This window comes from Anoplophora glabripennis, unplaced genomic scaffold (genome assembly GCF_000390285.2).
Source record: "Anoplophora glabripennis isolate ALB-LARVAE unplaced genomic scaffold, Agla_2.0 scaffold138, whole genome shotgun sequence".
NCBI classification, from domain to species: Eukaryota; Metazoa; Arthropoda; class Insecta; order Coleoptera; family Cerambycidae; genus Anoplophora; species Anoplophora glabripennis.
Window position 1 is genome coordinate 893,594 of NW_019416326.1, and position 16,405 is coordinate 909,998.

Sequence of the window (16,405 nt, forward strand, 5' to 3'; positions counted from 1 at the left end):
TAATCCCCAGCGATTCCGCCCCATACATTTAATGAAAACCAGATGCTTTTCTATGATCGAGTGTAGGTTGTCATTAGTCCATTGATGAATATGACGAAAATTTGTAATTTCTTCTCGTATAAATCCTGCTTCGTCAGTGAATAGTATGATTTCAATAAATTGATTGTTTTCTTCATATTTTTGTAAAAGAGCACATAAATTGCACATATCTACTAGTAATTGTGAAAAACCCTCATAAAGTGCTTGAACATTTTTACATGAAAGGGGTACAGTTGCTCTTCACGAACAATTTTCCAAACCGTAGAATCAGCAATACCTTCTCGTAGGCCAATTTCTGTTGTACTTGTACCTGGATTTTCATCTATTCTTTCAAGAATCCTTTCTTCCCTTTCAATAGTTCTAACATGTCTTGGTCTGTTCTATTTCCAATGCCATTTTTAAAGGAACCCTCCTCACCAAGCCGTCCGTAGGTGAATGCTAATAAATTTTCTCTTCCACATTTCCAGTTGCTTGACGTTAACAAAAATGCATTTCGGGATATTCAACATTTGAATACATACACGTTCAATTTAATTCAATTTTTACCTCTTTTTAGGACCGTTCAAAAACTCTATCTCTTCCAACTTGATTATAATACATTTAGGTGTTTAATTTATTATTTGTTTAGTGTGTTTAGTTGTAGTAGAGACGTCAAAATTCGTATAATTCGAAGTCAGTTGACTTGATTTGCTGCGACTTCATTTAAATACATGGATATATTTATACGAGAGTGATGAAAACTTTGATTATATTATTTTTTATGTTTTTTATTGCCTTTAAAATTACACTTTGGGTTTTGCTATCAATATAAAAAAGTTATGATGGAAATATTATTTAGGTTTCAGGTAAAGTGCACTCTAACGGTATTAAAGAGAAGGAATATTATCTTAAAATTTTGTAGTCAGTCGAGATTAGTTTATGTGCCGATCGATTGGTTGAAGAATAAATTTACTATGATTAAGAAATAAATACTAAAATTTATTTTCGAAACCCTGTATAAGATTTCGACATTTTTTCGAATGACATACGAGGCTTATTTTGCCATGCGACGTCTCACCTTAAAATTTCCTAACGCATTTTGCGAACACCCTGTATATATTAGAGAGAATTTACCTTATATTTTCGTCAAATCCGTCGTCCTCAAAGTATTTTACAGGTTTCTCCTTCTCTCCTCTCCTAAACGTAAACTCATCCTTTTCATATTTTCTAGAGTTATTATCAGGATACTTCTCATATCTGTCGTATTTGTCCCTACTTTCCTGATAATAATATTTCTCAGATTCCGAATCGTGATATCTATCGCTCCTCTCTAACGTCTTAGAGAATCTGTCCCTTTCCAAATGATCGAAACTTTTCTGTCTTTCGAAATTCTTGTCTTTAACGGACTGCTTCTCCCTCTCCAAACTCTTTTGGCGGTCTAAGTATTTGTTTTCAGAGTATTTCGCAATCGGTTTCTCCAAATACTTGTTGGTTTCGTCCCTCTTGGATTTAGTCTGCCTGTAATCGTCCTCGTACTTGGGCTGGGGCTCTGCGTACCTGGAGAATCTCTGCACCTGCTCTGGTGACTTGTCTCTATGGGGACGAGGTAGGGTCATCTGAGTTGGCTGGTGCATGAGGTACAGCGTGGATTCGGCTGGGTCGCCATTCCAGTCCTCATCTGTAAAAAATAAAAAATTTTAATAAATATAGGCACTATTTTTTATACACTATGATATTAGTATGGATCCCATTTTTTCTATATTATTAAATAAATCTTTTCATTTCTGTATTCATAAATCTTTATACATAATAATACAGCAATACCAACATATTCACTGATCTTTCTAACTATAAGTTGTAAATGAAGCCTATTATTTGTGCGCAAAGGGGCAGTATATATCATTATTTGTAGTACACAAGTTACACCCTCAAAACGCTGTGGGTGGTCTCTAATTTTGTAAGTAATACAACAATGATAACAAATAGCGTTACACCTACAAATCTAAACTGCAATTAACATACCTAGATAATTAATAAGTAATTATCTGTTGTGAGTATTAGACAACACATGGTTTCCCTATAATTTTGCTACGTAAAGGAGACTTAATAACAGAACTTCGACGCACGTACAAATCTATGATCCAACTGGTTTTCTAATCATATTATTTATTTTGTTGCTTCAGCTAATAAGCAGCTGTAGGTCGTAAATTTCGAAACCGATCCTTAAAATGAAAAAACGTAGACAAGAATTCCGTGTTACATAACGCCTAGCGGTGTTTCAAAACATATTCTTCATATTCATAAGACAAGGTGTTTTTTGTCAATTTTGGTTGTTATTTACATCATTTTAGATCACAAAGCCTTAAATAAACTAAGAGTCCTAATTTTCGAGATACAATGAGTTGAAATTTAAAAATATCACATTTAGTCTCTGAAAATGCTTGACGAGGATTTTGAACAGATTTCAGTATGTTGTCTATAATAACATACAAGTGAAATGCCTTGAAAGTAAGATGTTGTATACCGCAAGGTTCAGTCTTGGGTTCTTTACTTTTTTTAAATTATGTTAATGACCTACTTAACACAGACGACACCAATCTTACTACAGCTTATTGAAATTTATCTGTTTTATTTGATGGCATACCTTTGTTGCAACCATTAGCAAACAACTGGTTTGTCAGTAATAAAATGTCCAAGACTGGAACGATGATCTTCGGCCTTAACTCAGTACTAACTCTTGCATCAAGATATCCGAGGAACTATCTAAACCATAAAAAATTCATGGGATACCACAAAAAATACTAAACTTTGTATGAACTATAGCTAGTCAGATGACGCTCAATACCTAAAAATGCCCATATTTGTGAAACGACATGTGGTTTCAACAAGAGGTGCCACATGCCGAGAAACAATTCAATTAATGCATAAGTCATTTCCTGATCGTGTAATCCCCAGTTTTGGTGATCAGAATTGACCTCCCAGATCACGCGCCTTAACTCCGTTGGACTTTTTTCTTTGGGGCTTCACCAAGATCAGCCTTGAAATACTTTATCATTCAATCTTTAGCATCGAAGAATTCTTTCATTAGCAATTATTTTATCTTTAAATTTAAAAGTATTATTTCTAGAAAATTTTCAACCTAGAAAAGTTGTTAATTATAAAAAAATTGAAAAAATTAATTCTATCAACTGAATGATATTCATTCTTCAATTACAAATAATACATTTTCAGGTAATATTTTAAATATAAATTTTAATTTTTAGCAAAGAGTTTTGAGGGTTTTTATATCTTCTTCCCACCGGGAACTGTGTCGATCGATATCTAGGAAAGTACTGCTACGAAAATTTGAAAATTTGGCAACATAGCAATGTCCCTGGGGCGAACACAACTAAAATATATAAAACTCTAGAACTTCCGGTTATACCAGAAGTCGACACCAACTTCGTTATTTTAATTAGAACACCCTATATATTATTACATTTTCCGATTCTACGTGAAATTTGAAGGTCACTTAAACTTAAATATTCCCTATTCCTCCAATAATTTCGTGACAAAAAATTATCCCAATGCTCATCATAAGGCTTTATCCGATAAATTTCCACTAAATCTTCAGTAAATTCACTATTCAAGAAATTTCAATACCTATATCCTGGGTACAGCTCAATACGTCCTAGAAATTCTCAAGAAATCCCTGTACATCCTTAAGAAATCCTAGGACCTACATCCTCATAGGTCCTCATGTGTTCTCCACTCGGTTTTAACATGCATAATGAACATGGTGATTAGCGCAGCTAAATGACTAAAACCACTTTCATGGTGATTTCAATATATTTTTTACGCTAGTTTGACTTTTAAAGGTAATATCATTTGTAAGAAGACATGGAAAAACTTTTTCAGAAGATATGAAATGATGTCGAACCAATGGCATAGGCGGGGGCTTTGGAGGTTTTAGCCCCCCTAACAACTCCAGTATTCGTAACTGTTTTGCTGCAAATTTAAAAAAAAAATTTTAGCCCCCCCCCCAACTTTGCATTTTGGTTATGCCACTGTGTCGAACTGAAGAGAAATAACCCTTATACATATGACAATATTAAATAAATTCCAAAGAAAACAATTTTTAGCCCTTCTATATGTGATTATATTTTCAAGTATCTAAGGGCCTTGGATTTTGCTGTGCAAAATTTTGAAAATTTGCAATTTTTTTTTTCAAAATCTGGATTGCAAAATTATTATTCAAAATCTGTCGAACCGATTTTGATGAAATTTGGTGTGATGATTCTACATAACATGAAGTTTTCTTGAGCCAAGTATGAAGGTCCTATACCCAATTTAAAGACTCCAAAAAAAAAAATCCCTAAATAGTAATTTTTTTAACCCCATTTTTGGCGATTTTTTCGATTTTAAAAATAATAATCATGATTCATTCGATTTATAACTAGTCATATTTTGTAAAAAATTTTATTACAAACATTTTTTTCCTCTTCCATTTTCGCCTAAAATCAACTCTTGAAAAGGTATATAATTAACTAAGAAGAAAATTATGACATTTTTCGAATTTTTTTAACATATTGTGCAGCCAAAAGTTAAGCCCACGTTTTTTTTTATGCGCATAGAAAAACTTTCATTTCTAGTGATATTTGAAAGCCAAAAAGACAAAAATCTCCATGGATGTACGATTCACCCAAACCAAAACAGATACCGCCTAGTCTATAATCTTGACGACCCACGGTGCGTCTTGAGAATATCAAACTTTCTCTACAATCATTTCATATTGGACGCATCTCTTTTTTTCAAGAAAGTACAACGGTACTATTTTTCATTAATTAATTTGGGTATTTACACTTTCACCTGTATCCTAGATACAGATAAAAAAAATAGTTGATGCATTTAAATCATAAAAAAAGGAAATTATAATTGTAACCTGTCTTGGATCGGTTCATATGAACGAAACAATTCGATTTCTGAGAATAAAACAAAATGTAATAAACACAGTTGTACCCACAGCGTTATGTGGGTGGTTGCTTTTCTAACATTAGCTGCACAATAAAACCAGAAACACATTTTTGCGGTCTGTAATTCGACGCTGCTCGACCACATGTAATATTATTGAATTATCGCGGTTGCTCTTAGACGACGTTTTCCCTCCACACTATTTTTATTTCGAGTTATTGAACTTTGCGTTACGTTCCATTGGATAAAAGACCGTACGACGACGTTTTATGACAGCGCGAAGTTTTTATGTTTTATTAGTGACATTTCGCTGTAACGATTACCTTAGCTGTTTCACTTCAGGCTCTTGGTAAATTGTTCATTACTTTCTTCTTTTGTTAGCCGTTGCCTGTAAGTGTTCGTAGTAAGCTGGGGTTATTGGTTAAGGATATGTTTGGACATCGAGACGATGTCGAGATCTCCAAAATGAGTGCAGTGCTTGTGACGTTTTTTGCATGTTCAAATATTGAATAGATTTAATTAAAACTAAATAATTTTATACAGTGTGTCCCAGAAGTAACGCAAAAAAATCGTATTTTATTTTATGTTGCGTTTTCACAAAACGCTAAAACACGTCAATTAGTAAATAAGAATTGTCATTTTGTCACGTTGCTTAAACCTTTTTTGCGCTATGTTTCATAAACCTATAACGTCATCGACATTTTTTTTAAATAGCACTACCTAATTTTTTAAGCATAAATGGATAGTCTTTTTGAAGGGAAATACGTCGATATAGGGTTTGGCCTATTTTACTTTGACAGGAGCGAAAAAAAGCCAATGACTGGAATGGACATGGTTTAAAATAACAACAAAAGTAGGTATCATAAACTGATGCGAGAACAGTGCCACAGTAAAAAATGGACATTTGGGGATGTTTTGTGTTTTGGTTGATTCTAGGTACGTTTTTATGTATTAATATGTTGGCGTTTTCGGCAATACGACGAAAGCAGTGTGTGGATTTTCAGTGACAGCTAAACATAACATTTTGCCTATCATTTTCTATCATTGTCGTTGGCCTTCTAGATCTAGACAGATTTCAAACATGTCCAGCGTCTTCAAATTTGGGTACTAATCTGCATACTGTAGACGGAGGTATTGGTTGTTCTGGATACTTGGCATTGAATAATTGACATACTTCATTATAACTACGGATCCTATCTCCGTACCCAACCATAATTAGGATTTCAGTTCTTTGTTTCTCATTTAAACACAACACCATCGTAATATAAAGTTATGGTATTTGTAACTGTCACAATGATATGAAGCACTATTGCATTCGCTAACTGTCGCCTTCAGAACAATGCCTACGTAGCCCCTGTGATCGGGTGTACCTACCCAATCTACATAAAAACATGTGCCTACAATCAATCAAAACACATTTTCTGCTATAGCACTGTTCGCGCATAAGTTTGTGATACCTACTTTTGTTATTAATTCAAACCATGTTCATTCCAATCGCACCTGTCAAACTAAAGTAGGCCAAACCCTATATCGACGCAATTCCCTTCAAAAGGGCTATCCATTTATGCTTAAAAAATTATGTAGTGCTATTTAAAATAAAATGTCAATGACGTCACAGGTTTATGAAACATAGCGCAAAAAGGTTTAACGACGTGACAAAGCGACAATTCCTATTTACTAATTGACGAGTTTTAGCGTTTTTGTGAAAACTCAACACAAAATAAAATATGAATTGTAGTATAACAACCGCAGGTTCGATTAAAAAAATATATAAACGTAGTTGTGGCCAAAAATATGTGATGTCTTAAGGAATACCTACGTTGTATACATCTATTTTTTTAATTGACCGGAAGGCGCTGGCTACTAACTTTAAAGAGGGGAAGTATGGTTTAATTTTATAAAACAAAAGCAGAGTAAATACACCTAACTTTATTATTTACATACTCTTGAAGTTAAACATGTGACAAATAGAAAGAACAACAAAAACATTAACAACCATTTAACATAAAATGAGAGGGCCAGGCTCACCTAGAGCTCCTGTGGGAAAAGAGCATGGCAGAGAAACCCACGATCGTTGCTCTTACCACCCAAATAAAAATACAAAACAATCGTTAACAAAAGGTATAAATTAATATCCTTTGCTAATGATAATTAAGACCTGACTTATTTAATGTGTCACTAAATGTCACCTCACTCGAATTAGACATACACACTTCCAAGTAAAACTGAAGAGGTTTGGTGTTAGTTAGCCGGCAGGGCCGGAAGGTACTGGAGTCCCATACGGGAGGCAATCCAGCTATAGTTGAGATTTCGGAAGATCCTTCATAACACTGGAGTCCCATACGGGAGGCAATCGAGCTTAATCCAGATTCGTTCCGCACGGGCGAAAATGTTAGTAAACTCAACAAGGCTCGTATAGACGTATGACATAAAGTGAGCACAAGAAATCAAAGAACAACCTAATCATGATAAAACAAGTTAAATGTGAAACAAAGAAGTTGTTATTGCAATATCTGGGCAGTCACGACAATATATACATATTTTAACATGTAATAAATAATGAGCAATCTTTAATAATAATTGTAACAATTTTATCTTAGAAAAATATACGCCCCTGAGCGTAAGACAATGAAGGCTAAACATATACAGAATTATTATCATGAAACATCTATATTTTACGTATAACGTAATCGTGGCAAAAACAAGTTAGATGTGAAACAAAGAAGTCGTTATTGTAATGTCTGGCAATCAGGACAATACATATATTTTTAACATGAAATAAATAATGGGCAAACTTTAAGTATAATTATAACAATTTTACCTTGGAAAAATATATGCCCTTGAGCATAAAGCAATGGAAGCTAAACTTACAAAGAATTATTATCATGAAACATCTATAACCATCACAATCATAAGATTACATAGAACAATTAACAACAAAGTACTTAAAGAATATTACCTGCTAACTAATACCGGTTAAACACTTAATTTTCCACTACTTCTATATTTTTCACACTACACTGATCGTCTTACTTTTCACTCCGCGCTGTCCTCACTTCAACTCCCTATCTTCGACTCTTTAGGCTTCCTTCCAGAATGCCCCACCTAGGCATTTGCGCTTCCTTCTACCGACCGTTAATATTACTTTTTCATTATTATACAACACCCATGTAACAGGTGACGTCGAAGTTAACAAAATAAGTACGGTTTTGCACAGAATTTTTTGCGTTACCTCTGGGACGCACTGTATTTTAGAAATACAGGCAGGGTGTTATTTAAGTACTTCAAGGGGTGATTCTTGATGTGATTCTAAGACGAAAAGTTTATATAAACATAGGTCCGACAATGTGACTAGAATCCTAAGTTAGCAGTTAGGTGTTATGCATACAGGAATTTTTTTTTAAGTTTAACCAATTTAAATTTTTAAAATATAAACCGTTCTATTCATCCAGTTAGAAAATAGTAGTCTAAGGGCACTTTTTCTTCACTAAGTGCTTCATTTTTGTCACTCAATAAAATTGGCATAAACTCTTTTAAATTTAACTCTTAAACCATGGCTTTTGTACCACTAAATACAAAACTGTATACTTCCATTTGCTGCGGTGTGTGTCTAGGGAATAGACAGCACACATTATTTTGCAACACCCACGAGCACCACAGCTTACTAGTTCTGCAATTAAGGGGTAAATAAAACGAGCGAAACTTGAAAAACGAGTTGCGCAGCCGTCAAATTCAAGAAAAACTATAATCCGACCGGCGCGAAGAAACGAACATGATTTATTTTACATCCAAGGAATGGCAAAACGAAATGATCTTGTTATGAATATATCAAAACTGGCAACAGAAAGAATTATTTAATGGGATTTATAATGAGAAGTGCAAGGAACATCTTGTAACTGTCACAAATGGGTTGAGAAAACTGACACTGTTGTGTTAAATTGTAATTGTAAGTAATTGAGTTCATTTTTACAGGTTAATGTGATTTTGTGTTGTTCTTATTAAATCTTTGGTCTTCTGTTCATCAGCCAAGACATTAGTCTGAACTGATCAAGCAGATGATGCCCTGATATAGCCAAGAAGAATTTAGATTATCTTTAATAGAAATAGTGTGATAATTTTTAAATTTTCTAAAATTTAAATTTTCTGAAAAATCAATTGAAAATGTTTTAATTTTCTATGAATTAGCTTAATACATTTTATACAGAGGAAAAAAAATAAATGATTTTGTTTTAAGAAATATAAAGACTAATATTTTTAGGTAGATGGACAACTAAAGGATGTCGCGAAGGAAAATAGTTGGCAGCATTGCGCAGGGTCACATGTTATAGTAAACACGTTGCGGTTACAAATACGGAGAGTGTGTAGCTGAGACTGTGTGCAAAATACGTGGAATTTTCGGTAAAAGGAGCATTTCTTGAGCTCTTGAACAAGTTACAATACAATTTTTAACGAAACAAAAATTAAAGGCACTTTGCTTAGGGAAAATTTTACATTTTGAAATTTTTTGGACGCCCCGTAGTTTTAAGTAAGCAAAATTTGATATCAAAAATAACTTTTTCTAGAAAAATCAACAACAACAGTTTACAAGAGTGCGGTACCCCATCCGGGGACACACTGTATAAAATGATTCCAAGCCACGTGACCCCCGACCTTAGACAGCGAACATTGCGCAGCTGGTACTGTAAACTAAAATTTTTATTTTCTTAATTCTCGAAAAGAGTAATTAATATATTTGATACCAAATAGAATATCCTAAAGAAATAGAAACTACCTTGCCATTTGATAAAAATTAAAAAAATTATTTAGAATTATTTTTTAGAGTGCAGAAGATTTTCTGTTTGATATGTTTATATCGTGGACATTCATTTCTCTGATTACATTAAGTTTTTTTTAGGAAAATTATGTAGTAAAAGAATAAATGCTTTAAACTATTTTATTGCAACACAAACCCAATCCATCATAATTTTTTTTTGTTGCCTTTACACCGTACCTGTCACTTCGTCCAACATACAGAATGTTACTTATATAGCCGACACCCACAAGTGCCTGTTGGCACTCCCATACTGACCCTGAGATTATTTTGTACTTTCATAGGACCGGCAATGATTTTATCTACTACATGTGTAGATTTTAATTGCTTCTAACATTATAAATGTTATTTACACCCGTCAGGTTTGTCTCTTACGCGACTGTTGTATCAAAAAACTAACGGAGCGTTCTTTAAAAATGCGCAGTAGGGTCGAAAAATAAACAATTTTTTTTTAACACTTCAGTATTGTGATTCACGTTCGTATTTATTTGTTGGACAAGTTTTGCATGTTTATGTAATTCTGCACATAACTTAATATATTTGTCCTTTCTGGTAATATAGCGTTTATTTCTTTATATTAGGTTTTATCCTCATGTCAGTATTAAACATTTTGGTGTCAGCTACAAATAAAATTGATTTATAGTCCAATTAAATGGACATTTAAATCGCAATTTTGGTCAACTTGCTTGAATTTTTTATATAAGTTAGTTTGAAGTATATAATAACAATAGGTGACCTCAGGCCAAGGGTAAAAAAAACAAAACAAAGTGTTTTTCCAGGATAACTTAAAAGGGGTAAGAGCTAGAAAAAAAGTTAACATTTTTCTTAAAAATACAAAATTCTCTGACGAGAAAGTTTATATTATTGAAAAAAAAAAACGTTTGAAATTCATTCATTATGATTTTCATATCATTCCGTAGCTTCTAGCCTCCCTAACTCTGTTACTTTTAATAGTAGAAGAAAAAGTCAAAAATCATTTTATGTAAAAATTGTATGCTCTACCATTTTTATAATAGTTGAGGAATATAATTTTCAGTCTTATAAGTAATTGATTGGTCAATTAAGGCCTTTTATTAGTTTAGATTAGACGTTTAGATTTGTTTCGTCTATTTCTGGGATATCATCTACATTGTTTATAAATGATATAAAGTTGTCATTTTGTATTTGGTTTTATCAGAAAAGTTACCACTTGAAATTTGACTCCTGATAAACCGTTTGCTATGTAGTTAGTTCTGCTTGTTTATATTTTATTTTATAGTCGAATTCTTCTAAACGTAGTTTACGTTAATATAAACTTACTAAAAACTTACTTACTAAATATTATAATTACTAGTAACACTAAAACCACAGTTGTTATAAACGATTGTAGGTTGGTTTGATTTAATGGTTTACACCTCGCTATTTTCTATTCTAATGTTAATAATAAATGTATTTATTACATTTTGGTCACGTTTCAACTTACTGATACTAGGTAAAGTCTTTATCATGGCTTCAATCGTCTCCCTACGATGAGTCACATTGAAATAAGTCCATTCATGTAAGTATGGCTAGATTTATTGGCTGTTACTGTACCCTCTAATCTTAATAAGTAAATTCCTATATATGCAGATCAAATCATAAATATATAGTATTCTTCCCAAATGAGCAGTTGCTGTACCATCCCTTTGAATTTGTTTCCTTTCTGTTTGGATTTGGAGTTAAAAACAGTATATCTGTTAGCCTTAATGTTATTTATATCTTTTTTTTTTCAATTTCTTGTACAGATTCAATGCGGCGTGATAGGGTCCTCAGTTTCTTCTTTGAGAAATTGAATGCGAGTAGAAAATCCTTCTCTTCCTCTCCATGCTAAGTCAAGTGACGCAATATGAGAAAAAAAAACATTTGGAATATCCTCATCCCAAATTTCAATAATTCTCTTATACTGATCAGCGGTTAATGATGAGGTGCTGGCCCTTGTTTTTAAGGTATCTCTCTATAAGATTCTTGAAATAGCATATCGATAACTCTGGAGGCCAAAAATCTACATCAAAAAATGGATTGAACTTAATTTTATATTTACAATATTTCCTGTGACTGTTTTACTGTTGAGGTTTCACATTGTTTTAATTATACTTTCTTTATAATTTGCACAATTTGTTCTCTTCATAATTAAAGCTAAATCTTCCAAAATGTTCGCTAATTATTCAACAATCAAAGATTCGTCTATTATGATGTGTCTTTACATTGCAGAACTCGATATACTGTTTCCATTCGCTTGTTTTAAATTTTTTGGTATTTTTAGATATTAAATATTGAACATATTTTCCAATTATTGACTGACTTTCTTTACCGAAACAAGATATTTTAAAATACCACACAACTATTTCAACAAAAGTTCACGTCAACGTAAAGCAATAACAAATCATATTGTAGAAAAGTGACAACTTCTATTTACTAATTGACCTGTTTCAGCGATTTTTTAAGATATGAACTGGAAAAAAATATATGAACTTTGTTCCATCATTTTGGGACACTGTATAATTTAAACACTGGCGATATTATGAGTAACAATACACTGTCCAGATTTGAATTGATTTGTTCAAACCGTTTGGAAGATATAAACACTTGTAAATACCTAAGCGAACATCTTGTATCTCGAAAACAAAGGTTATTCAGACATATTATGTTCATCTGAACTTTTTTTCTTATATTTTCTTTAGTATTGTTTGCTTTTAATTGTTTACACTCTATTAACGCGCTGTGAGAATACTTTTGACAAATTCTAAAATGCGTTTGAAGTTTTTAAAACACATATGACATACACATATGACACTCATGACACACATGTCACATATGACATATGACACATTTAACACACGTCACACATAACACATATAACGCATGTGATCCATGTGACACATATGGTATATATGACACGTACAGTACAGGGTGATTCACTATATTTTGACCCCCCTCTAACTTTTTTGTTTTAAGAGTTATAAAAAAATGTGAAATATAAAAGTTGCACGAGTTTTTATGAATTTTTCGAAAATGATAGTAAAATAACAAATGTTGTCCAAACAAAATGGCCGCGAATGTTAACTTTGTTGTTAAGTTAAATGGAACACCCCGTATATTTTTACATATTTGGATAGAACGTTTTCATGTAGGGTTTGTTGGGTCCATCTCTAACAATAAGCGAGATACTATTAAAAAACGAAAAGAAGGTTTTCAATTAAAAAATAAGACATCTTGTAATTGTTAAACCGCTTTTAGCCATTTCTGCCTTTTTCCAATTACGTAAGGATTTACATATATTTTAAACATTTATTTTTAGTTATAATATATTTTGACTGATCGGACATTGATTTGGTCCAAAATGCGTATAGGTACTTTAACTAAATCTCACTAATTAGGCCGTGAGAGGCCTAATTACTCATGGACAATGTTATATGGTAGACCGTGACAGTGACAGGTAATGTCATGACAACATTGTTATTGCTTGACAGTTTATATTATTATTTAATTAAAATGGGTTATACACAAGTAGAAAATTGAAATATTATAGGAATTAAAATAGAGCAAAGTTCTCCATACTCTATTTTAATTCTAAATAATTTTCTGCTTCTGTGTAACCTATTTTAATTAAATAATAATATAAACTGTCACTCAATAGCAATGTTGTCAAGACCTTACTACTTGTCATTGTCACGACCTACCATATAATGTCTATGAGTAAGTAGACCTCGCACGGCCTAATTAGTGAGATTTCGTTACATTACCTATACGCATTTTGGACCGTATCAATGTCCGATATATCAAAATATATTTTAACTAAATCTGTAATTCCTTACGTAACTAGAAAAAAGGCAGAAATGCCTGAAAGAGGTCTAACAATTACAAGATGTCTTATTTTCTTAATAAAAAACCTTCTTTTCGTTTTTTAATATTATCTCGCTAATTGTTAGATATGGACCCAACAAACCCTACATGACTATGTTCAACAAGGAACGTTCTATCCAAATATGTAAAAATATACACAGGGTGTTCCATTTAACTTAACAAAGTTGACATCCGCGGCCATTTTGTTTGGAATTCATTTGTTTTTCTACTATCATTTTCGAAAAATTCATAAGAACTCGTGCAACTTTTATATTTCACATTTTTTTATAACTCTTAAAACAAAAAAGTTAGAGGGGGTCAAAATATATTGAATCACCCTGTACATATATCACACATATGACATATGTATGAAAAATGTGACACACATATTTAAAACACATATGACATCACAGTCCAAAAGACGAACAACTTAATTAAAATACAATAACATTTTTTTCAATTAAAACTGACTATTCAGAAATACAAATGCGAATTTAGCCCTCTGAAATAAAATTGACTAATCAAAAATGCAACACATCGAAACTGCGTGGTATCCTATTATACGATATTTCTTTTCCGCGTATTTAGACATTCCACTCGGTGCTAAACATCTATTAACCTGTTCAACGAGAAGTCAGTCGTGTATTTTTATGAAACAGGTTGCTGCACCGGCGTTGTTTTCGTGTGTGCAAGCACAAGACGAGAATCGGTGTCCGCGTTTATGAATTGGAGACCCACATTTTCAAGTGTTTAACCCACATTCCCCTTAAACTATTACCGTTCGGCATTTTTATCGAATCCACACATCGTCGAGTGGTATGTAAAATATAGCAGGTGCAGAGGCGCTTTTACTTATCTCGGAATTCATTGTGATGATATTAAGTCGATAAAATAGAAATATGAATGGCACGCACATCAAAAAGCGATTCTTGCTGAATCTGCAACTGTTCGAGTCGTAAAAATATGTGTTATTCTATTTGAATTCTTAGAATGGGTACGTATTTCATCGTAGACGTTACTTAACTTCCTGGGTTGTTACTATCACATTGGTTACAGGTGCTATCAAAACGGCAATCATATGAAAAGTGTAATACTTTTTATTGAGTGAGCGAGTGTATTTAAAATTTAACTGTGTCTATAGATATTTTGGTTGAGAAAGAATTTCCAGTTCATTTAAAGAAAAAAGTATGCTGTTTCCAAATTCCTGGAAACTCTTTTATATTTTTGAAAATATTATTTGTATGTATGTAAAACACTGGTTTTTCTACTACTATAACCATCCTTGTCTATCGCACGGATTTCTTTACTTTACCCTCATGTAAAGGCAGATGGACCATGTGGATTTTCCAGCCCTGTATAATTCATACAGGGTATTAGAGTTTATTAATTTTAATTTTTAATTTTTTTCCTGCTACTTTTTCTTTTTCTTTTTGTTTCTTTATTAATATATTCCATTTTTTTTAATCTTCGCTATCTCTTTCCATATATGTCAAGAGCTCTGGATAGGTCGATTTAAAGAACTCGAAAGACGAGTATAGGATACACTAATTATTCGTTTTTCGCTAAATTTATGTACCACTGTACAGGGTAATTGTTTTATAGTAGGTAATGGGTTTGCCAGGTAAACGGCTTAAGCAAAGTGAGCATTTTTTAAGTTTTTTTTTCAATTTAAAAATTCTGCAGGCAATCCATAAGTTAGAATTTTTTTTGACCATTTAATTCAGCAGGGATTTTTATTAAAGGTAGGTAGGATCACGTATCTAAAACAAAAATGTTATTTTTGTTGGTATGTGTAATTTTTCATCTTCAGATTTCCTAAATTTTCAAACTAAAACGGAAATAAATTTAAAATTTTAATCTAGTCCTATTCTTCAGTGTTCCAGTAAAAAAAATATGCCAAAGAAGTTTAGTAACTTTAATACATTTATTTCAAATTGTCAGTTACTCTATATTTTAAGGTCGATCTTATGGAAGTAAAAAAAAACATATTTATTATTTTATTAATTACATAAATTATTGTGTTTTCTTTCCATAAGATTTAACTAATATCTAAAGTAACTAATAACCTGAAATAAACAGTGGCGGTTTTACCATAAGAGCTGCGGAGCTGCAGAACACATAAAATTTTATTTATTTAATCATATATCAACAAAATATTTAAAGAATCCAAATGTACTCGCGCTAAAATAAATCTAGGAGCTTATATTATTATTTATTGTGAGGCGAGCTACGCTCCTTAATATATGCAACCTCATATACAAAATCTGTGCACAGCGAACAATTAGATGCGTCCTTTATTTTTATTGGCTAATCAGGCACGTGACCCAGTACACGAAGATAGGGGCTTTTGTGGCTGCAACAGCGCCAGCCACTGCTGCAGTAAATGCAGTTATATTTCGTACGTGGTATGTGGTGGTTTATTTCTGCGAGCGGCACGTGTGAATATTTTCGTTTAGGCGTCTACGGATATTATAGTTATTAAAATGAATAGCGTTTCGTTTAAAAAAAAAAATATTTGGTTCTCTGCCTTATGAGGATAAACTAAAAATAAAATAATTAGGTGGGCCAACACCACAATTAAATTTTGAAGTTAGTGGAACAAGCCGAAGTAAAAGTTATAAAGGACAATTTAACAATAATATATACACAACAGCAGAGTGGGTGTGCGGGTGTGATTTAAAAAATACACTGTTTTGTTTTCCGTGCTAACTTTTCGATGGGGATAAAGCATGGACAATATACAGTGTGAAAGATTGAAGTCATTAA

General features: G+C 32.5%; 1 protein-coding gene across 2 annotated transcripts in view; it reads right to left on the reverse strand.

Moving 5' to 3' along the window:
• The window catches only part of LOC108903173 (trichohyalin-like), a 175,907-nt gene that overhangs the window by 9,110 nt on the left and 150,392 nt on the right, over positions 1-16,405 (reverse strand). For both annotated transcript variants that reach the window (XM_018705262.1, XM_018705263.1), the window contains exon 4: positions 1,153-1,696. In XM_018705262.1, the coding sequence (XP_018560778.1) occupies positions 1,153-1,696 (544 nt within the window). The remainder of the gene's footprint in view (positions 1-1,152; positions 1,697-16,405) is intronic.